Source organism: Lynx canadensis, chromosome D3 (assembly GCF_007474595.2).
Source record: "Lynx canadensis isolate LIC74 chromosome D3, mLynCan4.pri.v2, whole genome shotgun sequence".
NCBI lineage: Eukaryota > Metazoa > Chordata > Mammalia > Carnivora > Felidae > Lynx > Lynx canadensis.
In genome coordinates, this window is record NC_044314.2 from 67,032,378 (window position 1) to 67,060,377 (window position 28,000).

Consider the following 28,000-nt stretch of genomic DNA (forward strand, 5'->3'; position numbering starts at 1 on the left):
CATTTGTTCAGAAATTATATGGTATTTTTGGAAACTTATGTGTGATAATAATTACCTTAAGATCTGCATTTTAGGCTAGAAGTGCAAAATGCCAGCCCAGAAGAAACCATCAAACAGCAAGCGGCCCAAATTCACAATCTTCCGAGCAACTTGTTAAGGACAAGTTTAGTAAGTCAGTCTCTTGATGTCTGTCCTACTGAAAAGGAATCCTTATTTCACTAGGAGTAGTACATAAGAATGTTTTGGATCACATGGAAAGGCTCACTTATCCAAATATTTGGTTGATATCGTTGCTATTTGCTACTAGCGATGGAATTTTTCTATAGAGATGAAATTGATTGAACTCCTAATGATGTTTATAGTGAGATTTTCATAAAAACATTGTGAGAGTCTAAAAAAGCAACATTTTATATATACCACAGTGAGCGTTTGGTTTAGTCCACCTTTTGGCTACTGTTAATAATGCTGCTGTGAACGTTGGCATACGGATGTGTGAGAGTCCCTGCTAATATTTTTCAGCGTGTTTCAAACTTCCGCATGCTTTGAGTGATCATGTCATCTTGAATTCTGACTCTCTTGTAGTCTCAACCCTTCAGTGAGAGTTTGAGAACGGATTAAGTTGATGATTAGTTGTAATTTGTAATTACAAGTTTGCAATTTATTGTCTTCATCAAGAATGACTAGCAGGTTGTTATGCAAACGTCCTTCTCAAAGGAATGGACTTTTCTCTGTTGGATTTGTAAAGGAAAAGAAATTCCAGTGAAAAAGTAGAAATGTCTGCTCAGTCAGGGCCTTACCTAGTAACATAGTGCTCCTACCATTGCAAGTTCAGAAACTCATTTTCTTTTTCCACTCACTTGAGTTAATCAGCCTTTCAGAGATTTCACAATTCAACCTCAGAAAAGACTAATGTGCCATTCAAGATTCTAATTTATTGATATGTAGTGAAACCCCAACTGTTTCCAAGCAGAACAGTTAATGTCATCCCACTCTCACCCTCCTTTGTAGGATTCACATTGTAAATCCTAACTGGGAGCAATGAGGTAAATACACTGACCAACCCGTTTCTGTCAGTCACACAAGCTATATAATATACATGCAAGTTTCATTAGACAGCTATACCCATCAGGGGAATTGGAACATTCTGTTGACTGGTCCTTTTTGTGGCTGAAGAGACATTTAAAATTATATTCTTTTCTAGACCTCTTATAAATGAGTCACATTGTATTAGGGAACTTTTCATGCGAGTAACATGACACTCTGTTGATCAGTCTTCTATGAATGAGAGTGCGAGGCGTTGTCCTGCTACTGTGTCCTAAAGAAATCTTTAAGGTCTCAAAAACTAAAATTTGTAAGAATATCCAAAACTGATGAAGCCTAGTAAAGAATAATGAGGGATTTTCTGTAGATCCCTATAGAAGGGAATTAGGGTTATGGCATGAAATTAGCTGCCCCTTTAAGGTCTTCCCTGTGAAACAAAAACTTAGCTTTCAGCCAACTCAGTCCACAGCTCTGACTTCTCTAGAAGGTCCTTATCTCCTGAATCCCCAAACCAGAGGCTTCCTGGGTTGAGAAATTTTTTGGTGGGGTGGGGGCTTTATTCTTTTTGTTGTATCTTTAGTTTTTATTTTTTAAAATTTGCATCCAAATTAGCATTTAGTGAAGCAATGATTTCAGGAGTAGATTCCTTAATGCCCCTTACCCATTTAGCACATCCCCCCTCCCACAACCCCTCCAGCAACCCTCATTTTGTTCTCCATATTTATGAGTCTCCTGTGTTTGTCCTCCTCCCTGTTTTTATATTATTTTTGTTTCCCTTCCTTTTTGTTCATCTGTTTTGTCTCTTAAAGTCCTCTTACGAGGGAAATCATATGATTTTTGTCTTTCTCCGACTAATTTCACTTAGCATGATACCCTCCAGTTCCATCCACATAGTTGCAAATGGCAAGATTTCATTCTTTTTGATTGCCGAGTAATACTCCATGGAATATATATATATATATATATATATATATATACCACATCTTCTTTTTTTATTTTTTTTAACGTTTTACTCATTTTTGAGACAGAGGAGACAGAGCGTGAACAGGGAAGGGTCAGAGAGAGGGAGACACAGAATCTGAAACAGGCTCCAGACTCTGAGCTGTCAGCACAGAGCCTGACGCAGGGCTCAAACTCATGGACCGCGAGATCATGACGTGAGCCGAAGTTGGCTGCTTAACTGACTGAGCCATGCAGGCGCCCCATACCACATCTTCTTTATCCATTCATCCATCAGTGGACAGTTGGGCTCTTTGCATACTGTGGCTATTGTTGAGAGTGCTGCTATAAACATGGCGGTGCATGTGTCCCTTCGAAACAGCACACCTGTATCCCTTGCATAAATGCCTAGTAGTGCAATTGCTGGGTCGTAGGGTAGGTCTATTTTTAGTTTTTTGAGGAAACTCCATACTGTTTTCCAGAGTGGCTGCACCAGCTTGCATTGCCACCAGCAATGGAAAAGAGATCCTCTTCTCTGCATCCTCGCCAACATCTGTTGTTGCCTGAGTTGTTAATATGAGCCATTCTGACAGGTGCAAGGTGTTATCTCAGTGTGGTTTTGATTTGTATGGCCATCTGGATGTCTTCTTTGGAGCAGTGTCTATTCATGTCTTTTGCCCATTACTTCACTGGATTACTTGTGTTCTGGGTGTTGAGTTTGAGAAGTTCTTTGTAGATTTTGGATACTAACCCTTTATCTGATATGTCATTTGCAAATACCTTCTCCCATTCTGTCGGTTGCCTTTTAGTTTTGCTGATTGTTTCCTTCCCTGTGTAGAACCTTTTTATTTTGATGAGGTCCCCCTAGTTCATTTTTGCCTTTGTTTCCCTTGCCTCTGGAAACGTTTTGAATAAGAAGCTGCTGCAGGCAAGATAAAAGAGGGTTTTGCCTGCTTTCTCCTCGAGGATTTTGATGGCTTCCTGTCTTCCATTGAGGTCTTTCATCCATTTTGAGGTTATTTTTTGTGTAAAGAACAACTTTTTATGTGAACATGTTTTGATTTCTCTTGGGTATATACCTATAAATACAGTTGCTGGTTCATATGGTAACTCTGTTAAATAAACCTTTTGTGTTTGTTTTTGTTTTGTTTTTTCAACCTTTTGAAGAGGGGCAGGCACCTGGGTGGTTCAGCCGGTTGAGTGGCCAGCTCTTGATTTCAGCTCAGGTCATGATCTCAGGGTTGTGGAATCGAGCCCTACATTGGGCTCTGCTCTGAGCATGGAGCCTGCTTGGGATTCTCTCCCTCCCTCTCCTCTGTCCCTCTACCCCACTTGTGCACTCTTTCTCAAATAAGTTTAGAACAATTGTTGTTCTAGTTTAACCTTTTGAGTAACTGGCAAGTCTGGCAGTTTCCAAAGTGGCAGCAACATTACATTTTCATCAGCAGTTTGTGAGAGTTCCCATTTTCCTGATTCTTGCCAATGTTTGTCATTATCTGTTGCTTTTATGATAGCAATTCTAGTGGGTATGAAATGGCATCTTGTGGCTTTTGGTTTGCATTTTCTTATAACTAATGATGTTGAACGTGTCTCTTTTATTTTTGAGAGAGACAGTGAGCAGGGGAGGAGCAGAGAGAGGGAGACACAGAATCTGAAACAGGCTCCAGGCTCCCAGCTGTCAGCACAGAGCCCAATGCAGGGCTCGAACCCATGAACCTTGAGATCGTGACCTGAGCCCAAGTCAGAAGCTTAACTGACTGAGCCACCCAGGCACCCCAAACATCTCCCTTTGAACGTGAATATTATCCATTTCTGTATCGTCTTTAAAGAACTAATCCATTCTTTTGCCCATTTTTATATTGGATTGTCGTTTCATTATTGGAAGACTTCCTTAAATAGCCTACATACAAATCCCTTAGCAGACATGGGATTTTCAGGTATTTTCTCCTATTTAGTCACTTGCCTTTTCATGTTCTTGATGGTGATATTTGAAGCATAGAAGTTTTTAATTTTGATGAAGTAAACTTAATCTGCTTTTGTCTTTCGGTGTCATGTCTAAGAAATCATTGCCAAATCCAGTCACAAACATATACACGTCAGCTTTTGTCTAAGAGGTTTATCATTTTAGCTCTTAGATTTTAAGTTAATTTTGTATATATGCCATGGGGTAGAGGTCTGATTTTATTACTTTGCGTGTGGCTATCCATTTGTCCCAGTACCGTTTGTTACAAAGACTATTCTCATTCCATTTAATTGTCTGGCACCCTTGTGTAAAATCAGTTCACGATAATGTGAGAGTTTATTTTTAGATTCTCAATGTTAATACATTGACCTATATGTCTGTCCTTATGCCAGTACTGTATCAAATTTTATGAAAACTTTTTCCTACTTATCTTGCAAATTACCAGTCACTTATGTAATAATAAAATGTCAATGTAGTAGAACTCAACTTTGCTCCTATAGAGATTTTTGCTTCCTGAAGGACCCTTTCACCAGCCTATGCCTTGCTGACCCCATGACTCGACGTGAAGTCAGGCTCAAAAAGATAAAATGCTCTTTCTTTAGTGTGTTCAGACTTTATTTATTTATACTTTAATTTATTTTATTTTTTTAGAGCATACACAAGCAGGATGTGGGTGTGTGTGTGTGGGAGAGAGAGAGAGAGAGAGAGAGAGAGAGAAGAGAGAGAATTTTTAGTAGGCTTCACACTTAGTGTGGAGGCTGACAGGGGTCTTGATCCCATGACCCTGGGATCATGACCTGAGAGGTTGAGGCTCAACTGACTGAGCCACCCATGTTCCCCGCCTGTGCAAATTTTAGTCTCTCAGTCAGTGCTGCCCACTTTCATTGCCATCAAATCTTGGCCATAGGATGTCTTGACTCAGTCTACCGTTTACTTCATTATATTTTATTCTCTCATTATAATGCATAGACTCACCCATACTTTTCACCATCTAGGAAGGAAAAGATTAACTCTGGGGTATTCCTCTTTCCTGTTAAGCAATCTTGCTAATCCATCATCTTGCAATTCACAATGAGATCCTCTTCTGACCTGGTTCTTGCGTGTAACACTGGTGTTAATCCTGTTCTTGGCACAGATCCTACATTCTTGGAAAACACAGTAGCCTGTATCGCTTTCTTTCACTTAAATAGAAAGATATGCATAGCTATGCGTTATAGCTCAGCATATAATGAATGGAATAAACATTACATCATTCAAATAATACAGCTGTACAAAGTGAGGTAGTATTAAGTTGATTTATCAGAGACAAGTAGTAGATTGGTAATTTGAATGACAAAAAATTTTTGAAGCCAACTTGTATGATATGGAGAAGCATTGTGGGACAACACAAAGGCGAAATGGTCTTCCCTCCCCCCACAAACAAGGTTGGAGTAAGGTAAGGGAGAATGTGCAGTTAATTGAAGTCGTGCTAAAGGACAGTACATTTGTTGTGCTACTGAGAAGATGAACAATGATTTCATAACATTCTCTTTATTTCCTCACTGAGGGAAGGAGAATGAAGACTGAGTATTCAATGGATTAAAAAATACTCAAAGCTGCGTATTTCCTTTAATTGAAATCAGATCAAAGGCCCAATTTTGGTTATCAGATTGACTCTTTCTGGTTTTTCAACTTTTGTGCTTCAAATCATATGTCTCTGTGCTTCTACCTTAACTTGAGGGGAAATTCTAAAGAGGCATTCCTGCCTACTTGTAAGCATTGTTGTAATTGAAGGGAATCTTAGGAAACTATCTTAGACACAGGAAGATGGCAGTGGAGTAGGAGGACTCTAGGCTTGCCTCATGCCACGAATACAACTAGATAACAATCAGCTCACCCTGAATACCCCAGAAATCGACCTGAAGACTGACAGAACAAACTCCACAACAAAAGGGAGAGAAGAGGCCACATCAAAGAAGGTCCTTGATGCAGAAATGTCGTCTAGAAGAGAAACAGATCCTGGCTGCTGCAGAGGGGAGGGAGTCGAGGTTGTGGATAAGGGTGAGAGAGAGGAACGCACAGGGGAAGGCACAAAGAGAACATTTCCCCATACCCACTGGCTTGGAAAACAAGAGGGGCTGCATTGCGTGAGTTCTTGCAACCAGTAGTGCTTAAAGTCTGGAGTTTTAAAGGGCATCCGGTTTAGCTGGGTTGCAGCCCTGAGGTACTGCACTGCTCTTGGACAGAGGGCAGGATGTCCAAGCATCCTGGACACATGGATACAGCATGGATACAGTGATCTGAAGAGTGCCTGGGGCACACAGTGGGGAGATTATTTGCTCGTCTCAGAGCACGTCCCTCAGAGGCAAAGTTCAGAGAGACCTGTGTGTAGGAACAAAGCCACTGGCTGCCACCATCTCCTTCTCCTGCCCCTCACCACAAACATAAAGCCACCTGCAGGAAGCAGTGCATTGGTAACACTGGCTACCTAACTTGCTTACACCAAGCACCACCGCCTTGCACTCTGGTGGAACTACCCTTCTCAATCACTCTTGCTTGAGTTCCAGCACAGCAGACCCCTCCCCAAGAAGACCACGACAAACGCCTGCCCACACCACATCTCCCAACCAGAGAGTTTCCTAGTTAAAACTCGCTACATTCAGGCCAGGGACCAAACACACACCAGACCAGGCAAGGAGAGCCTCTGCAGACGACTGGCCTGAAGGATAGCATAGCCAGAACACAACAGCAGGACACATGCAGCACACACTGGTGACACTCCCTGAAGTGCTAGACCCTAGGCATTACATGACGTCTTTTTCCTACGTCCATTACTTTGGGAGCAGGTGACATAGTTAACTGGCTTCTCTAACACACAGAAGCTGGCAGATACCTAGACAAAGTGAAAACACAGAGGCATTTATCCCAAATGAAAGAACAGGATAAGGCCATGGCCAGAGACCGAAATGGGACAGATGTAAATAACACGCCTAATGGAGAATTTAAAACCATGATCATAAGGATATTCAGTGGACTTGAGAAAAGAATGGAAGACATCAGTGAGACCCTTACCACAGACATAAAAGAGTTCAAGGATCAGAGATGAAGAGTGCAGTAAAATGAACAGCAAGCTGGAAGAAGCAGCTAGCTTCCAAATTAATGACCTAGAAGACAAAGTAATGATAAACAATGAAGCTGAAGAAGACAAAGAAGAATTATCCAATGCAAGAATAGACTTAAGGAACTCGGTGACTCCGTCAAATGTAAAAACATTCATATGATAGGAGTCCCAGAAGAAGAAGACAGAGAGAAGGGGACAGATAATTGATTTGAAGACACAATAACTGAAAAATTCCCTAATGTGGAGAAGAAAACAGACATCGAGATCCAGGAGACACAGAGAACTTCCATCAAAATCAACACCCAAGGGGCGCCTGGGTGGCGCAGTCGGTTAAGCGTCCGAGTTCAGCCAGGTCACGATCTTGCGGTCCGTGAGTTCGAGCCCCGCGTCGGGCTCTGGGCTGATGGCTCAGAGCCTGGAGCCTGTTTCCGATTCTGTGTCTCCCTCTCTCTCTGCCCCTCCCCCGTTCATGCTCTGTCTCTCTCTGTCGCAAAAATAAATAAACGTTGAAAAAAAAATTAAAAAAAAAATTAAAAAAAAAAATCAACACCCAAGACATGTTGTAATTAAATTTGCAAAATATACTGCTAACAACTTTTTTTTTAGTGTTTTGTTCTTTTGTTTTGTTTTGTTTTTGCTTTTGATTTTTCTGTGACAGAATGCAGACACAAGCAGGGGAGGGGCAGAGACAGAGAGAGAGACAGAGAGAGAGAGAGAGAGGATCCCAAGCACTCTGTGCAGAGCCCACTGGAGGCTTGAACCCACGAACTGCGAAGTCACGACTTGAGCTAAGATCAAGTCATGCTTAACCGACTGAGCCACGCAGGTGCCCCACTGCTACAAATCTTAAAAGCAGCAAAACAAGTCATTAACTTCCAAGGAGAAACCCACAAGGCTAGCAGGAGATTTTTCAACAGTAACTTTGCAAGGCATAAGGAAAAGTCATGATATATTCAAAGTGCTGAATGAGAAAAATCTGCAGCCAAATATACTCTATCCAGTAAGGCTATCATTCATAATAGAAGGAGAGATAAAGAATATCTCAGACAAACAATAATGGAAGGAGTTTGTGACCACTAAATCAGCCTGTAAGAAATATTATCGGGGACTCTGAGTGGAAAGGAGAAGTGACAGTATAAAGGCAGAAAAGGTAAAAGCAGTAAAAATGTATATTTCTGTAAAAAAAATCAGTCAAGGAATGCCCCAAAACAGGATATACAATAAAATAGCTTATCTAAACCATGGGGAGGAGAAAAAAAATGAGTTCTAACTTCATTGACCATCAACTTAATATAGACTGCTACACGCAGAGCAGGTGATATACAAATTAATGCTTATCATATACCAAAACCCACTAACAAACATGTAAAGAATAAAGAGAAAGAAATCCAAATATATCATTAAAGCAAATTAGAAAGACATCAAGGCGAGAAAAACAATAAAGGATTTGAGAAAATCTCCAGAAACAACCGCAAACAAGTAGTAAAATGACAATAAATACATACCTGTCAATAATTACTTTGTATATAAATGGAATAAACACTCCAACCAAAAGACCTAGGGTGACAGGATGGATCAAAAAACACGACCCATCTGTATGCTGCCTATAAAAACCTCATTTTAGACATAAAGACACCTGCAGATTAAAAGTGAGGGGATGCTTGCACTGTGGGTGGTAATGCAACCTGGTGCAGCCGCTCTGGAAAACAGTGTGGAGGTTCCTCAAAACAATTGAAAATAGAACTACCCTATGACGCCTCAATAGCACTACTGGGGATTTATGCAAAGGATACAGGAGTGCTGATTCATAGGGGCACATGTACTCCAATGTCTATAGCAGTGCTTTCAACAATAGCCAAATTGTGGAAAGAGCCTAAATGCCCATCAACTGATGAATGGATAAAGGATGTGGTTTACATACACACTGGAATACTACCTGGCAAGGAGAAAGAGTGAAATCGTGCTATCTGTTGCAATGTGGATGGAACTGGAAGATAATATGCTACATGAAATAAGTCACAAAGACAGATATCATATGTTGTCGCTCATATGTGGAATTTGAGAAACTTAACAGAAGACCGTGGGGGAAGGGAAGGGGAAAAATAGTTACAAACAGAGAAGGAGACGGGCAAACCATAGGAGACTCTTGAATGCAGAGACCAAATAGAGGGTTGATGGGGGGGGGGCGGTGGCTGAGAAAGGAAAGTGGGTGGTGGGCATTGAGGAGGGCACTTGTTGGGATGAGCCCTGGGTGTTGTCTATAAGTGATGAACCACAGGAATCTACCCCCAAAACCAAGAGCACACTGTACACGCTGTATGTTAGCCAAGTTGACAATAAATTCTATTAAAAAAAAAAAAGAAAACGAGGGGATGGAGAAAAAATTTATCACGTTAAAAGAAAATGTAGCGATACTTTTGTTAGACAAAAAGAGTCCTTAAAACAAACACTGTGGGGCACCTGGATGCCTCAGTCATTTGAGCGACCGACTAGGTCTTGGCTCAGGTCATGATCTTATGGCTGGTGGCTTTGAGCCCCATGTTGGGCTCCAGGCTGACAGCATGGAGGCTGCTTGAAATTTTCTCACCCCCTTTCTATGTCCCTCCCCTGCTCTGTCTATCTCAAAATAAATAAACTTAACCAAAAACGAAGACTGTAGCAAGAGCCAAAGAATGCTACTATATCATAATAAAGGGTACAATGCAATAGGAAGATCTAACAATTGCAAATATTTATGCACCCACCATGAGAGCACTCAAGTACATAAAACAATAACCAACATAAAAGAACTAATTGATAATAATACAGTAATAGGGCAATTTAACACCCCATTTACATCAATAGATCTTAATTTAAAAAATCACCAAAAAATACATCTTAACAGAAAATCACCAAAGAAATAGTGGCTTTGAGCCATACAGAGAAAGACAGTTACAATATGTGTTCACTCTTATGTGGATCCTGAGAAACTTAACAGGAACCCATGGGGGAGGGGAAGGAAAAAAAAAAGAGGTTAGAGTGGGAGAGAGCCAAAGCATAAGACACTCTTAAAAGCTGAGAACAAACTGAGGGTTGATGGGGGGTGGGAGGGAGCGGAGGGTGGGTGATGGGTATTGAGGAGGGCACCTGTTGGGATGGGCACTGGGTGTTGTATGGAAACCAATGTGACAAAAATTCATATATTAAAAAAAAGAAAAAAAAGAAACAATGGCTTTGAATGGCAGAGCGGACCAGATTGGATTTAAGAGATTTTTTCAGAACGTTCCATCCTAAAACAGAATACACGTTGTTTTCAAGTGTACGTGGAATATTCTCAAGAATGGATCACAAACAAAAAACAGGCCTTAATTATTAAAAAACAATACATGCAGGTTAAATAACGTGCTACTACACTGGAATGGGTTAAGCAGGAAATACAAGAAGAAATTTTAAAAAATACATGTATACAAATGGAAATGAGAAAACAATGGTCTGAACCCTTTGAGATGCTGCAAAAGTAGTCCTAAGAGGGAAGTACAAAGCAATATAAGCCTACTTCAAGAAGCAAGAAAAGTTTCAAACAACCTAACTTTACCCCTAAAGGAGCTAGAAAAAGAACAACAAATGAAGCCTGAAGCCAGCAGAAGAAAGCAAGTAATAATGATCAGAGCAGGGGGCCCTTGGGTGGCTTCACTGGTTAAGTGTCTGACTCTCGATTTTGGCTCAGGTCATGATCTCACAGTAGTGAGATCGAGCCCCGTGTTAGGCTCTGTGCCGGCAGCATGGAACCTGTCTGGGAGTCTCTCTCTCCCTCTCTCTCTCTCTCTCTCTGCCCATCCCCCACTCATGTGTGGTCTCTCTCAAAATAAAATTAAGAAAAGAGATTAAAGCAGAAATGAATGATAGACAAACAAAAAACAGATAAAACTAGAACAGATCAATGAAACCTCGAGCTGGTTCTTTGTAAAAATTAATGAAACTGATAAGGCGTTAGCCAGAGTAATCAACAAGAAAATAGAAAAGACCGAAATAAATAAAACCACAAATGTGAGAGTAGAAATAAGAACCAACACCACAGAGATACAAACATTTATGAGAGAATATTATGAAAAAATGTATGCCAACAAATTGGACAACTTAGAAGAAATGAATAAATTCCTAGAAACGTATAACTTACCAAACTAAAACAAGAAGAAATAGAAAATTTGAAAAAAAAATCAATAACCAGCAAGGAAACTGAATCAGGAATCAAAAAACTCTCAACAAACACAAGTCTAGGAGCAGATGACTTCAGATGTAAATTTTAACATGTAAAGAAGAGCTAATACCAAAAAAAGAAAGAAGAAGGAAAGAAAGAAAGAAAGAAAGAAAGAAAGAAAGAAAGAAAGAAAGAAAGAAAGAAAGAAAAGAAAAAGTTTAACCTGTCCTTTTCAAATTGTTCCAGAAAAACATAAAAGGAAGGGAAATTTCCAAATTCATTCTATGCCAGCTTTACCCTGATACCAAAACCAGATAAAGACACCACAAAGAGAATTACAGGCCAGCATCTCTGATGAACATGCAAAATTCTTCAAGAAAATAAGCAAACTGAATCCAACAATACATTAAAAAATCATTCACCAGGAGCAGGGGCAGCTGGGTGGCTTCGTCAGGTAAGCAGCCAACTTCAGCTCAGGTTACGATCTCAATGTCCTTCGGTTTGAGCCCAGTTTCAGGCTCTGTTGACAGCTTGGACCCTGGAGCCTATTTCAGATTCTGTGTTTCCCTCTCTCTCTGTCCCTCCCTTGCTTGTGCTCTTTCTCAAAAATAAATAAACATTAAAAAAAATCGTTCACTATAACCAAATGGGATTTATCCCTGGTGTGCAGGGGTGGTTCAATATTTGCAAATCAATGAATGTGATACCTCATATTAATTTTCAAAAAAGCATAAAATCATATCATTGCAATAGATGCAGAAAAAGAATTTGACAAACTATAACAAACTATAACATCCATTCATGATGGATTTTTTTTTATTTTATTATTTTTATTTTATTTTTTTTCAATATACGAAATTTATTGTCAAAATGGTTTCCATACAACACCCAGTGCTCATCCCAAAAGGTGCCCTCCTCAATACCCATCACCCACCCTCCCCTTCCTCCCACCCCCCATCAACCCTCAGTTTGTTCTCAGTTTTTAAGAGTCTCTCATGTTTGGCTCTCTCCCAGTCTAACCTCTTTTTTTTTATTTTTCCTTCCCCTCCCCCATGGGTTTCTGTCAAGTTTCTCAGGATCCACATAAGGGTGAAAACCTATGGTATCTGTCTGTCTCTGTATGGCTTATTTCACTTAGCATCACACTCTCCACTTCCATCCACGTTGCCACAAAGGGCCATATTTCGTTCTTTCTCATTGCCCTGTAGTACTCCATTGTGTATATAAACCACAATTTCTTTATCCATTCATCAGTTGATGGACATTTAGGCTCTTCCCATAATTTGGCTATTGTTGAGAGTGCTGCTATAAACATTGGGGTACAAGTGCCCCTATGCATCAGTACTCCTGTATCCCTTGGGTAAATTCCTAGCAGTGCTATTGCTGGGTCATAGGGTAGGTCTATTTTTAATTTTCTGAGGAACCTCCACACTGTTTTCCAGAGTGGCTGCACTAATTTGCATTCCCACCAACAGTGCAAGAGGCTTCCCATTTCTCCACATCTTCTCCAGCATCTATAGTCTCCTGATTTGTTCATTTTGGCCACTCTGACTGACGTGAGGTGATATCTGAGTGAGGGTTTTGATTTGTATTTCCCTGATAAGGAGCGATGTTGACCACCTTTTCATGTGCCTGTTGGCCATCCGGATGTCTTCTTGAGAGAAGTGTCTATTCATGTTTTCTGCCCATTTCTTCACTGGGTTATTTGTGTTTCAGGTGTGGAGTTTGGTGAGCTCTTTATAGATTTTGGATACTAGCCCTTTGTCCGATATGTCATTTGCAAATATCTTTTCCCATTCCGCTGGTTGCCTTTTCATGTTGTTGGTTGTTTCCTTTGCTGTGCAGAAGCTTTTTATCTTTATAAGGTCCCAGTAATTCATTTTTGCTTTTAATTCCCTTGCCTTTGGGGATGTGTCGAGTAAGAGATTGCTACGGCTGAGGTCAGAGAGGTCTTTTCCTGCTTTCTCCTCTAGGGTTTGGATGGTTTCCTGTCTCACATTCAGGTCCTTTATCCATTTTGAGTTTATTTTTGTGAATGGTGTGAGAAAGTGGTCTAGTTTCAACCTTCTGCATGTTGCTGTCCAGTTCTCCCAGCACCATTTGTTAAAGACACTGTCTTTTTTCCATTGGATGTTCTTTCCTGCTTTGTCAAAGATGAGTTGGCCATACGTTTGTGGGTCTAGTTCTGGGGTTTCTATTCTATTCCATTGGTCTATGTGTCTGTTTTTGTGCCAATACCATGCTGTCTTGATGATGACAGCTTTGTAGTAGAGGCTAAAGTCTGGGATTGTGATGCCTCCTGCTTTGGTCTTCTTCAAAATTCCTTTGGCTATTCGGGGCCTTTTGTGGTTCCATATGAATTTTAGGATTGCTTGTTCTAGTTTCGAGAAGAATGCTGGTGTGATTTTGATTGGGATTGTATTGAATGTGTAGATAGCTTTGGGTAGTATTGACATTTTGTCAATATTTACTCTTCCAATCCATGAGCAGGAATGTCTTTCCATGTCTTTATATCTTCTTCAATTACCTTCATAAGCTTTCTATAGTTTTCAGCATACAGATCTTTTACATCTTTGGTTAGATTTATCCCTAGGTATTTTATGCCTCTTGGCGCAATTGTGAATGGCATCAGTTTCTTTATTTGTCTTTCTGTTGCTTCATTGTTAGTGTATAAGAATGCAACTGATTTCTGTACATTGATTTTGTATCCTGCAACTTTGCTGAATTCGTGTATCAGTTCTAGCAGACTTTTGGTGGAGTCTATCGGATTTTCCATGTATAGTATCATGTCATCTGCAAAAAGTGAAAGCTTGACTTCATCTTTGCCAATTTTGATGCCTTTGATTTCCTTTTGTTGTCCGATTGCTGATGCTAGAACTTCCAACACTATGTCAAACAACAGCGGGGAGAGTGGGCATCCCTGTCGTGTTCCTGATCTCAGGGAAAAAGCTCTCAGTTTTTCCCCATTGAGGATGATGTTAGCTGTGGGCTTGTCATAAATGGCTTTTATGATCTTTAAGTATGTTCCTTCTATCCCGACTTTCTCAAGGGTTTTTATTAAGAAAGGGTGCTGAATTTTGTCAAAGGCCTTTTCTGCATCGATTGACAAGATCATATGGTCATGATGGATGTTTTGAAGAGCAGCACACCTCAACAAAGTAGGCTTAGAGGAACCATACCTCGACATAATAAAGGCCATATATGGAAAATGAACAGCTAATATGATCCTAACTGGGGAAAAACTGAGAGAAAAACTTCTTAGATCTTGCTTCTAGTTATCTGCTTCTTCTCATTAGCACTGTTGGTTGTTAATAAATTAATCTTAACATTTATTACATCCTACTTTAATGGAGACCAACTTCTCCTATACAAGTTTATGTGTCTTGTCTCTTTTTTTTTTTTTCATCCACTGTTCCATTTATCATTTTTGTTTCTTTCTTAACGAACTCCCCAAAGGTTAGATTTCTTTAGTTCACACATCTGTTAGGAAAAGCGTGGCCAGGACAGCTAGTGTCTGCCCCGCTCAGCTTCAGGTGGGGCAACTGAAAGGTTTGGGGCTGGATCCATTTGAAGACTTGTTCACTAACGTCTGGTTGTTGATGCTGGCTGTTGCCTGGGACTTCAGTTCAAGAGGCAGCAAAAACACTTAAACTGACACACCTAGACCCTCTTTGTGGCCTAGACTTCCTCACTAGATGGGGAGCTAGATTCCAAGTAAGCAGCCTGAGATACAGAGCAAGGCAGAATCTGTATCGCCTTTTGTCACCTAGGATTGGAATACACACAGCATCATATTCACATATTCTGTTCATTAGGAGCAAGCCACTAAGGTTGTTCCGTGGTCTTTTTTTTTATGGAATTAATATTTGAAACCTATGGACACCTTTAAAAAGCAGTATAATTTACCCACTGGCCACAAATGTTTGTATTCCTCCCACCTGAAAAATACATTCACTCCCCTCCCCCTCCAATACCTCCTGCAAGTCTCAGTTATCATGGCATCAGGTTCAGGGCTTGAGTCCAAGATCTTACCATCTTAATCAGGTGCAGTGGGGATAAGCTGCCTGGGTTATGGTATCTAAAGTATAGCCCCTTGAGTGCAAGTGTTCTCAATATGAGGACTTGAGAACGAAAGAGACAGTTATTTACCACTCACAAATGCAACATTCTAGTCAACTGCTGAAGACTCTCCCATTCAGAAAAAGAAGATGGGAAGCACCCTAGTCCATAAGAGTTTTGAAATACAGCCTGATGCATGCTGTCAGTTCTTAAGATAGGATTTAGTCCTAACCACGGGAATACTTTCTCCATGTCTCTTCCCTTTCTTTACTCTTTGAGTTCTTGGTTCCTTCCTTTTCATAAGGAATGACCTGTATTTGCAGCTGTTTTTTCATCCTGCTTCCTCCCTGTGGGACTTCTAAGACCCAAAGGCCTCTTTTCCTTTTGCACGATTTGGTCTCTTGTAGTCCAAGCTAGCAAATAGTATGTTTGCTACTATAAATCTCTTACCTTTTTTAGTTTTCTGTAAATAGTACTGGATTTCATGCCTTGTTGTAGCAAAGCGACCCTCCCAAGTCCTTTTGAGATCAGCTTTTCGCTTCAGGTTTCCTGTGAAGCTCTTATATGACAATGCCTTTAAAATTCGTCTACTCTTGGGGCTCCTGGCTGGCTCAGTTGGTAGAGCATGTGACACTTGATCTCTGGGTGCTGAGTTTAAGCCCCATGTCGGGTGTGGAACCTTCTTTAAAAAAAAAAATCTTATAGTCTTAAGATCCCTAAAGAAATTGGAGGCATACCTTGAATCTTTCTGTTATCCTGGTAGCACCCTGGATTTTCTCGTAACCCAAAAGCCATTTCTTCATGTTGGCATTATTTGCCAGTTCCACATGTAGAGAGGCTGTAAATGAGAAACAGATACTTGAACCCAGTAAGTCCTGGTTCCTTTCAGTTGCATAGTCTTTCTTTAGTTTCTCTTTCCTATCCGTTTTACTTTCAGGTATTTTGTAGCATGACTTCCCTTTCCTCCAGTGTCATTTTCTTCACTTGCTTAGAAACCCTTGCTGTCAGCCTCTTCACAGGCCATCAGGCTTCCACTAAGAGTCTTGTGGAGGCCCTGTTTGGGTCTCATTCTTATGCTTTTCTACATCTTTCCAGGTTCCACCTACCTCCCGGTTCAAAGGAAGTTTAGTTTTAGGTTTTTTTCAATAGCAGCACACCGGTTTTAGTATCAGTATCTGTGGTAGTAATTTACTGCTGCATAATAAGCCACCTCAAAGCCTAGTAGTTCAAAACAGCATTTATCTTGTTCACCAATCTTTAGTTTAGGCAAAGCAGAGTAGGGCAACTCATTTCTTCTTCATTTGGCATCAGCTGGCATAACTGGAAGCTGGAGACTAGAATCATCTAAAGGCTTGTTCGTGCACGTGTTTGGCTGTTGAGGCTGGCCTTTGGCTAGGACGTTGGCTAGTCTCAGCTGGGGTATCTACATGAAGACTCACTAGGTAGCCTGGGATTCCTCACAACGTGGTGGCTGGGTTCTAAGGGTGAGCTTCCCTAGACAAAGAAAGTCAGATGGAAGCTGTATCACATTTTCCAAGCTGGCCTTAAAAATCACAGCACTTCTGCATATTCTGTTCACTAGAAACCAGTTACTGAAGCTAGCATATATTTAAGGGGAGCGATGTTCACAGAAGTATCAACGAATTTATAAAACGACCACATCCACTCACCTTGTCTTACCAATCATATGTAACGGATGGAAGACCTTTCCAACTCAGCATCACTGAAACTCCAGCCAGTTTTGTTGTTGTGGTTGTTGTTGTTGTTGTTTAGTATGATCTCTTATTTTCTAGAAAGTAACAAAGGATTACAAGATAACAGTGTTGAAATAAGTTTTTATTTTGCCTCAAAAAAATATGTGGATTATCCAATTAAAGTTTTATACTGGAAGATGTGATTTCTTAACCTGGAGAATCATTTCTCCTGGGAATGCAGTTCAAATTAGCATTAAAACATTTGCAGCTCAGAAAAAGGCCGTGGCATTAGAATCATTACCTATAGATTCACGAATTAGAGTCTTATTTTCAGAGTCTTATCTTGGGACGTATTTTTGGACGCGGGCAAACATAAGTCAATATGATATTGCTAAAACTTCTTTAAAAATGATGGAGTGTTAAGATGGGGGAAGGGCTAAGAGACTTTCTCCTAAGAGGGGACTTATTTTATGAAAGAAAGATATGAAACAATGATAGAAAAATAAAAGTATAGAATCAAGTGCAAATGTTGTGTAGTAAAGACAATGATAGCAAAGATCTATTTCAGTAACACCTGATGGCTTTAAGTTTGCTCTTGATTTTCTGAGTTGTTTAAGGTTCCACATTCTAAGACAGGTAACATTTTATTGCAAATGAGTTTATTTAAAATTTTGAGTGCCTGGCTGGCTCAGTTACTCTTGATCTTGAGATTGTGAGTTCAAGCCTCACACTGGGCTTAGAGATTACTTAAAATCTGAAAACAAATTTTGATCGTAGTTTTGAGTTAGACTCTTTCCACTCCACTTCCAAACTATAGTGTTTTATTCATGCAGGCTGCTGTCCTTACAACAGAACTGGAAACTACATCTTCAAAATGTCTACACCTGGATGCAAAAAATCAAATTCTTCAACAAGAGTTATTATCAATGAAAGCTTTCGAAGAAGAACGTGAAAAACTAGAGAGCAATAACAAGAAGTTACAACGAGAAGTAGTAAAATTGAAACAATTTATGGAAATGAATATGGTAGAACGCAGTCAAGTGGAACAGTATAAACGGGAGATTGAAGAAAGAGCACGACTGGACATAGTACAAAAATTACACGAAGTCAACCTGTTTTTACAGGTTAATTGATTGATCTGTAATGTGCTTTCGTTCATTTCACTGCAAATTACATTTTGGATAGGTGTATTGTACGGGTTTCCTCTACTTGCTTTATGGAAATTTGTAGATTTCTGGAGGCATTTGTTCCTCCCTTTAAAGATTTCAGTTTTCATCATTGTTCCTACTAAATCGAGAGGATGAGAAAAAATGATGATTTAAACAACTAGTCTCAGTATGAAGAGGAAAAGAAAACTTATGATTTAAAAATTGCACTCTACTTGGATTATTCTTAAGTTTATTGTTGACTTTTAAAATTTTGTCATTGATTCTATTATTTGAATTATCAGATTGCGTGAATACTAATACAAGAATGATTGAACTTTAATTTTATAAATCATATTTAATTCAGTTGACATTGATGATAAATATTTTACACTTGGGCTTTTTTTTGTTTCCTTTAAAATTGCTCTCTGAATCATTGACTCAGAACTAAAGGAAACAGGTATAATTAATTATTCAGATTATAGCTATTTTAAAACTATCCTGTCAATTTGCTTTAGGCACAAGCAGCAGCTCAAGAAAACTTGGACCAGTTAAGAGAAAATGCTCATGCTTCAACGAGAAGTCAAATGGAACTTAGAATTAAAGATCTGGAATCTCAGGTCTCTACAATGAAGACGTCTCAAGATTCTACTAAAACAGAGTTGGAAACCTACAGGCAACTCTACCTAGAAGAATTAAAAGTTAGAAAGTCCTTGAGAAATGAGCTGAACACGTAAGCCAAAACAGAATCATAGACAAGAAATTTAGCTTATTAATTTGCCTCTAAAGCATAATTTCTGTGGAGCCAAGATCATGAGATGAGTAGGAAGTGAAAGCCAACTAGATCGTGTAATTTTGGAAAATGATGTTTCTAAGTGAACTTACCTTTGAAATGTTAGTCCAGGACAGTTTGCATCCCTCCTCTTCTTTTTGGTTTTACAGGACCTCTTCTCCCACCCCACCCCACCCCCGCACCCCCTGCCCTGTATATTTTCCATTGATCGGATCTGCTAGTCTTTAAGTGCATTGTTTGAAGCTTTCTCATTTAGAAGCATATTATTATAAAATTGCTTGTCAGAAGTACCCTAAATAGAAATGTCGATGAGTTCATTTTTGGAAGATGACATCTTTAACCTAAAAGGTCAAGTACTACTACTACTCATCCTGGCAGCTTGGTACATTTATTCTCTTGATTGTGAACTTTGGTATTATTACTAGAGTGGGCCTTGAGACAAACTATCCTTTATGGTTTTTCTACTTTACATAATGGCATACATGTGAAATACAGAAAGACTCACACAGGGCTGAAGGGGAGTAGAGTTCCCAAAGTGGCTAAAAAGAGCACCGTGGTGGGAGGGAGGTATGTGGAAGATTGAAGACAGAAAGGGCAGATTCTGCCTCCAGTGCCTTGGTAACTGTTATAAGCTAATTGCCTCTGTAGCTGTTTTAATTCTTTCTGATCACACGTCTGCCATCTACTATCTTCCCTAGAGATTGTTGGTCTCAGTGATTCCTCGGTGTCAAATGCTCAGTTTCTTTGAGATAGTAAGTGAAATGTACAAGAGTGGTGAAAGCAAACGCTTGAAAATGTCTTTGAGGGATGGTTTATTTTTATATCTGTAAACAGGTTTACTAAATATAAGTGTGTATATATACTGGCATCCTGAAGGATGTTGTCAGTACAGCCATTCCAGAAGACAGCAAGTATTATTCGTTAAGCCATGTACATCACTGATAGCCACTTCTCTCCCTTCCCTAATTTGAATGGTTAGTTAGGGATCCCCCTGGAAACATAAGTATTTCTTTAGAACAATTTTAAAAGTATAATTTTAGATAGTAGGTGTGCTCTGTCACATGTTCAGTGTTAAAACACTGTTCAATGGCAAATGCTATTTACTATTATGGAAACTTAAAAAGATGTAAGTCATTTAGGAATGATTTAGGGAAAAAGAAAATGTATTTGTGTTTTTTAATCTTCACAGGACTAATGAGAGACTGTCAGAGAGCAATACAAAACTTCTTGAGGAGAGACAGCAGCATCAAACTTCACTCAGGACTCTTACTATGAGCCTAGGCCTGGAAACACCTTATTGTGGACATTTTGAAAATAATTCAGTGCTCAATGGAAACCTTACTCCAGGAAGAAACTTAGTGATTCCTACCTTAAACCCACGGCCGTCATATGCCTACTGGGAGACTTCCTTGTGGAAGGTTAGTTATATTATCTGTTTTACTTTGGGTTTCAGATATCTGATATAATTGTTGCTTTTAATTTGGTGAAATTCTGAGTTGTTTATCTAACTAATACATACGAAGTAAAAGTCATAATTGTATGTGCTAAGAAAGAACTGAGGTAAATTTTATATATATATAAATTTATATATATATATATTAGTCCCTTGATCTCTCATTTCCAAGAGATACTTATTTTTATTTTATTTTAGCGAGAGAATGAGTGAGTGCATGCAGGGGAGGGGCAAAAGGAGAGGGAGAAAGAGAATCCCAAGCAGGTGTCATGCTCAGCACTGAGCCGAATGTGGGGCTCAGTCTCAAAACCATGAGATCATGACCTGAATCAAAATCAAGATTTGGACACTGAAAACAACTGAGCCACCCAGGTGCGCCACAAGAGACACCTAGTATTAACTGTATTCAATAAATATAACTAAACTGACCCATGTTAAATTTCTTGAAAAGCTTTCATTTAAATTTGATTTTAGAAAGTAAATGTTATTGCCTGTTGACCACAGGTACACTTAGATGCTTGGACTTATTTTCAGTTGGCAGTGGTTCATAAACATTTGAAGGTTTTGCTATCACCCAGTTTTTGCACCACTGTATGTCAGTGAATGATCGTCCTCCAAACACTTAACGACATATGAATGTTTACTATTTAAAAGAATCCAAGGGGGTGCCTGGGTGGCTCAGTCATTTCAGCGTCTAACTCTTGATCTCAGCTCAGGTTTTGATCTCAGGGTCATGAGTTCAAGTCCTGCATTGGGCTCTACACTAAGCATGGAGGCTACTTTAAACAAAAAAAAGAACCCATGGTAAGTCCTTTTTTATGAATTAAATCAACTTGTAACACTAAAAAGGTTAATTTCTCTTTTAAGTTAAATTTTTGCTATGTTCTTACATGAGAATACATCTTTAATTGCTCTCTTACTTATGGCACTCTTTTTTCTTTTTCCTTTTTTTTTGACTAATAGCACCTCTGTTTCAATTTTTATAAAATATCTTGCTGAGCGATTGTACAGCATTTTATAAATAGCTAAATCAAGCAAATATTTGAATTTTTAAAATGAAGCTTTTATTTCTTCAAATGAGTTCTTTGCCCGTTTCTCTTTTCTTTTTCTGGAACCCCTTGAATGCAAGTATTATTACACTGGATGTTGTCCCACAGGTCCCTTAACCTAGTCTCATTTTTAAAGTTCTTTTTTCTTTTTGTTTTTCAGCTTGGATGATTTCTACTACCCTGTCTTGCAAATTGTTGATCTGTTCTTCTGCATCTTCTTATCTGCTGTTGATTCCCCTTAGTGTATTTGTCATTTCTGTTATTGTATCCTTCAGCTCTGATTGGTTCTTTTTTATATTTTCTATCTCTTTGTAGATGTCATCACTGGATCCATTCATTCTCCTCCCAAGTTCACTGAGCATCTTTATGACCTTTACTTTGAACTCATCTCTTATCTCTGTTTTTTTTCTTAGTTTTTTTTCTTAGTTTTGTTAGTTTTTTTTTTTCCTTAGGTTTTGTCATGTTCTTTCATTTGGAAGGTATTCCTCTGTGTCCTCAGTTTGTCTGACTTTCTATGTTTGTTTCTAAAATGGTTTCTTTCAACTTTTTCTCTCTTTTGAGTGGGCGTTGCTTTTGAACAATGTACATTAGTTATGAAGTCAAGGAAGAAGAGAATGTTTCTGTAAGTGTTGTCTAGTCATTTTTCTTGGTGGAGCTGTGACAGGTGACACTGGGTAGGCGACAAGTAACACTGCTCTTCTCTTCCTAAATTCAGAACACAGGAGACAGGGAGACGGAGAGAAACTTAGTAGCTTTATTACTAATACACACTAACAAATTGGAGGATATGGTTTAGGTTATGTTAGCCACACTGGGCTTCCTCCCAAATTGGGCACTTCCCCACACAGTTGTCAATTGAGGAAACAAATGCTTGACACCAACCCTGGGGGCAGGGTGCTTACCACAGAGCTGAGAGCAGACCCAAATTCATGTTACTGTGGGCAGGCACATCTTTTCAAAGAGGAGACTCAGAAACACATAAGCACTGCTTAGCTCCTTCTCCCAAATTCACCCGTTAGGTAAGTCTCCCTTCCTGTCGGGAGGGAGAGAGAGAGAAGTCCAAATGTGAGAAGTGAAGGTTCACCTATTATTTCTGACTGGATTTCAATTATAAATAAAGTGAATTGTGTCCTTTGTACATACCAACTAATGATGAGAGGTTAGACAGAAGCATGCTAGATGGGAAAGAGAAATCTGTTGGGTTTTAAATTTTGCTATAAATAACCACACCATGGGTTCACTCATTTGTTGATTGATTTTGAGAAACCAAATTTCTTTGGAAGAAATAAATCATTCTTTCAGGAAGAATTTCCTCAGTTTCAGCTTGCTTGCTTCACCTGAAGATTTTCTCTCTCAAGTTCTCTGTCCTGTCGTTTAAAAAAGTTGTGCTTAAAAATTGACTGCTACTAAAAGGAGTTAACATAATTTCTGTTCCTTTCTTTTTATTCATGACTTTAAAATTTGTAATTTAGTTAGAGAGCTACTATTGTGTGCCTCATACCTAAACATTATTGAGCCACATGACAGAGTTTTATGTATTCATTTTCTCTGAGTTATACTTAAAATATACATCTTTTCCCTGACTATGAGGAAGTAACTGGCATAGAACTCTAGGCTTGGTAAGACCAGAAGTGTATTCCTGGTCTGCATCTAGTTGGTTCCATGACCTCAGGCAAAGTACACTCTCTGAGCCCTTTTTGTCTATTACGCAAAATTCGGGATTTTGACTAAATTAGTGACTTTTATACCTTCAAAATAATTTTTTTTCAAAGAATAGAACATAATTTTTTTTGCATTAAACTCTATTGTGTAAAACAGAGAGAAGTAGAGCTGTCTAACTAAAGGAGAGATGGAGACTATGGCTGTGACTTCCTTGTCCCTCAATCCTGCAGTGTCCCCAACCGAACCTTAGATTTCTATGGGCCATATTTGAATGCTAACAGTAATGAGAAAATTCTTCTAATTAAAAATTCTTTAAAAGTGTTCTTTGAATTAAAATTTGCTGATATATAGTTTTTCTGTGTATAATTTTCTCACCCTCTTATATTTCTGATAAATGGAAAGGTGTACAAAAAAGTACACATGTGTCCTCATTCATGGACTTGAAAGCTATTTTCACCATCGAAACACAGTTTTTACCTAGAAATAAACATAAAGGTCACAGAGGTAAATATTCAGGAAAAGAGCTTTCGGGGAAAAGATGCAACATTACCTTGGTAGTTCCTTAAGTCATGTCATGTAAAAAACGTGGTTTATATTTTATATCGAATTTATTAATGGTAATATAAAATTGTTTGAATAAAGCCTTCCCCCATCATCTGGTATTGAGTTATTAATTTTATAAGCCTGGTATAGTAATGCTGTCCCATTCATTTTATAAGGCCTGAATATAATGCTATTGTCAAAAAAGTGTTATGGGTCCTCAAAAACTTAAAAATAGATATTCATTAATTCCACTACTGCGTATTTACCCAAAGAAAATGAAAACACTAATTTGAAAAGTTGTGTGCATCCCTATATTTATTGAAACATTGTTTGCAATAACCAAAATATGGAAGCAACCTAAGTGTCCATCGATAGATGAATGGATAAAGAAGATGTGTAATATGTATACAATGAAATATACCTCAGCTATCAAAAAGAATGAGATCTTGCCATTTGTGACAACATTGATAGACCTAGAGGGTATTATGCTAGGTGAAATAAATCGGAGAAAGACAAATAAATACCATCTGATTTCACTTACATGTGGAATATAAAAAAACCAAACAAGTCAACAAACAGAATCATAACTACAGAGGACACATTGGTGGTTGGTAGAGGGGAGGTGGGTAGAGAGTAAGGACAAAATAGGTGAAGAGGAGGAAGAGGTACAAATTCCAGTTATAAAATAGGTAAGTCACAGGAATGAAGAATACAGCATATGAAGTATCGTCAATAATATTGTATTAATGTTGTATGGTGACAGAGGGTAACTACACGTACGGTAGTGAGCATAGCATAGTGTCTACAATTGTCCAATCTGAATTTGTATACTGAAATGAGTGTAACATTGTCTGTCAACTATACTTCAATTAAAAGAAGGTATTAGGGAAAACAGTCTCTGCAAATATTGGGAAACATGTCAGCCAAAACATTTGTCCTCACACCTACATTTGTAAAGACATTGGAATCCTTATCACCAGTGTTGATTATGTTCAGTACGCTATTTTGGAGCCCGTTTGGGGCATTCAGGGAGAGGCTACCTTGTATAAGAAAGATCTAAATAAGAACATTCTAGACAGGAACAGTTGTAATATACAGTTGACCCTTGACCAACATGGTTTCGAACTGTGCGGGTCTACTTTACTTACACATGGATTATTTTTGGATACTGTATAGTACTGTAAGTGTATTTCCTCTTCCTTCTGTTTTTCTCAATGTCATTTTTTTGCCCTGGCTTATTCTACTGTACAAAACATGTACGCATCGACTGTTTATGTTCCCGGTAAGGCTTCCGGTCAACAGTAGGCGATTAGTAATTAAGTTTTGGGGGGATGAAACAAGTATATGCAGGTTTTTGACTGCACCGCAACCCCTGTGTTTTTCAAGGGTCACCTGTAGTTGGAAATATTCGTACACATTTCATAAGTAAGTAGATAACCATAGCTTTAATAAGTCAAGTGTTTCCAAACTTGGTCCTAATTTGGAGAAAGGAAACAAAGTTACAATTGAAAATTGTATATTGTTTTCCTTATCTCTAATTGAGAAAGTTATAAATCAGAAGCTAAGTTTGAAAACTGTTGCAACCCTCTATTTTTCCTTTCTTCAAAGAGATTTTCTGAAATCTTTGTGTGCATATGAAAAGAAATAAGTGTTTTAGTCATAATGCAGATAGCAAAATATTATCACTCAATTTTTTGCCAGTAGAATTTTCCACATGACAGTATGACAGTCCCACTTTCTTCATTTTATATGTATTTAAGAGTCAGTCCTGAAAAATTAGTAGCAAAAGCATTCCTTCAAATTTTGTTTTTCTAAAAGTGAAAGAATGGAAAGCCCATTTTAAGGAACAATTCATTCAGGTAAAAAACTGATTAAACTTTCATAAATGGCAGGTTTTCTAATCATTTCCAAGTAATAATTCAGTATACAATATGATTCTTGTTTAAACTTTTTTGTACCAGTAAGATCAAACATCACCTTTCAGAGATTATACACATTCAATAGATCAATATTAATTGTGCTTTTTATCAGATTCACTTAAATAGCATTATACATATATATATATACACATATATATATAATATACACATATTATATATACGTATACACACACACACACATATATACACACATATATACGTGTGTGTATGTATGTATGTATGTATCTGTTCTCCATTACCTAAAACTAACATAAAATAGGTAGGAATTTATTTTATTCATGTGATTGTCTTTCTATGTAAGCAATCCCTAACTTTGGTTTAATCTCTACAAGTTTTGTTTCAAGACCACATGTCATAAGCTATATATAATTCCTACAATGTCTTTTGTTTACCTTACACATTCTAAATAATATTTGACTTATCTCAGATGCAGTGGGAGTTGGAGAAAGGAGTAACCAGAGCACTAGAAGAAGGTATGTTTCCAAAAATGTATGAAGTTAGATATCATTGATTTCTGAAATAAACTATAAATAGTAAATGGCATCCCTTTCCATTGTTTGGATAATGGATACTGCATTCACATTTTTTTTGTACATATCTAATAAAAAATGTAAAAGCATGAGCATAATGAAGAACACACTTCTTCCTCATTTAGTCCTCATGTTCCATAGCTCTTTTAAAATCTCCCAAAAGTCTAGGGGCACCCAGGTGGCTCAGTCGTTTGGGCGACTGATTTCAGCTCAGGTGGGTTCAGACCCTACAGAGGGCTCTGTGCTGAAAGCTCGGAGCCTGGAGCCTGCTTCAGATTCTGGGTCTCCCTCTCTCTGTGCCCCTGCCCGCTTGTGGTTTGTCTCTCTCTCAAAAATAAATAAATGCTAAAGAAGTTTTTTCAATCTCCCTAAGTCTATATATCTGTTATTATTTCTGGCGATAATCTTCCTTCACTGGTGCCATCCCTATGGAGCTGTCAACCTGCACGAGTCTCAGAAAAGGTGTGCTTTATCAAATTGTTGTTTCCGCTAGTGATAGAAGACCCAAAAAGCCAAAGTCGTCTTAGTAATGCTTGGTTAAGTAAGTAGAGGTCATATAGCTGTCACTTGACAGGTAACGGGTTTCAATCTTCACTCACTGACTTTGTCATTGCTTTTGCCCTTGGGTAAAACTTCAAATTCCTTAGCATGGAATGAAAACACCCAAATCAGTTTGCTTCTTGCCAGATTATTCAGCCTTGTCTCACTATTTGCCCCACTGCGCTGCTTTGCTCTAGCACCTTCTCAAACTAAACTATTCATAATTGCACAAGTGTACTTCCTCACATCTAGCTCTTTCTATGTGCTTCTTCCCTCTACCGAGCATACTACTTTCTTGTCCTTCAGGTGTCAGCTTACATATCACCTTCACCAAAAAGCAGACAATATTGATGCAAAACTGGGATGTCCCTTCTGTATGTTCCAGTAGTGCTGTGTTTTATACCTGTCACTTACATCTGTATATCAAGGAAGGTCCTGTTCAGAAATGTTTGGAAATGCCTGTTTGATTTTTCAGTTTATAGTTTATGATTGTTCAGGGTGGACTGTGTCCTCATCTTGTAATTTCACCTTGTAATGAAAAAACCAGAAACTCTGATCTTTATCCACAATAGCAATTCATTCAGTGTGCAACCCTGAGCAAAATATATTTAATACTAATCTTGGGTTTCATATTGCAGTTGTACATAGTTATTTTTCAATTTTCTTGACACCTTTTCATAAAGGCCCCAACTTTCTTTTTTTCTTTTTCTTTTCTTTTCTTTTTTAATTTTTTTAACGTTTATTTATTTTTGAGACAGAGAGAGACAGAGCATGAACGGGGGAGGGTCAGAGAGAGGGAGACACAGAATCTGAAACAGGCTCCAGGTTCTGAGCTGTCAGCACAGAGCCTGACGCGGGGCTCGAACTCACGGACCGCGAGATCATGACCTGAGCCGAAGTCGGCCGCTTAACCGACTGAGCCACCCAGACGCCCCATCTTTCTTTTTTTTTTTAAGGACTTGTAGTGAAAAGTATTTTGGAGACAGAAGATAATTCTTTCTTTTCCTTTTCAGCTGCTACCAAATTTGAACGAGGATCCTGTAGAACTCCTTTAGTATCTACTGATGATTCAATTCTAAATCCAGATCCAGTATGGAAAGCATCACGAGAATATGTACAGATTTTGAACAAAAGATATCTGATTTGAAAAATAAATAGACAAAATTCACTGGGTGCTTACAAAACATTTTCATTGTTTCCCAATTGAACACACTATATGGAAAAATCTTGATTAAAGGATAATGTTTTTGTGTCATATGTGTGTAATGAAAATCTGTATAATATTTTAAACTATGTTTCTTGGCATCTCATTAACTTTTAAGCACATTTTGTACGTGGAAACCAGCACTAGAGGGTTTGACATACATCAGAC

The 28,000-nt window shown here is 38.6% G+C and overlaps 1 protein-coding gene and 1 long non-coding RNA gene across 2 annotated transcripts; one reads left to right on the plus strand and one right to left on the minus strand.

The window, feature by feature from the left end:
* The first annotated feature begins 60 nt into the window (after nt 1-60).
* Nucleotides 61-28,000, plus strand: LOC115528682 (ankyrin repeat domain-containing protein 26-like). The gene is made up of 6 exons (XM_030336974.1): nt 61-168; nt 17,807-18,097; nt 18,637-18,851; nt 20,101-20,329; nt 25,986-26,031; nt 27,642-28,000. Exons 2-6 carry the CDS (start codon nt 17,900-17,902, stop codon nt 27,773-27,775), a joined length of 822 nt encoding a protein of 273 aa, XP_030192834.1. The 5' UTR covers nt 61-168; nt 17,807-17,899; the 3' UTR covers nt 27,776-28,000.
* Nucleotides 21,541-24,026, minus strand: LOC115528684. Its single transcript, XR_003973348.1, has 2 exons — nt 22,316-24,026; nt 21,541-22,118 (listed from the first exon to the last, which is right to left on the minus strand). It is a non-coding gene; the product is annotated as an uncharacterized LOC115528684 (long non-coding RNA).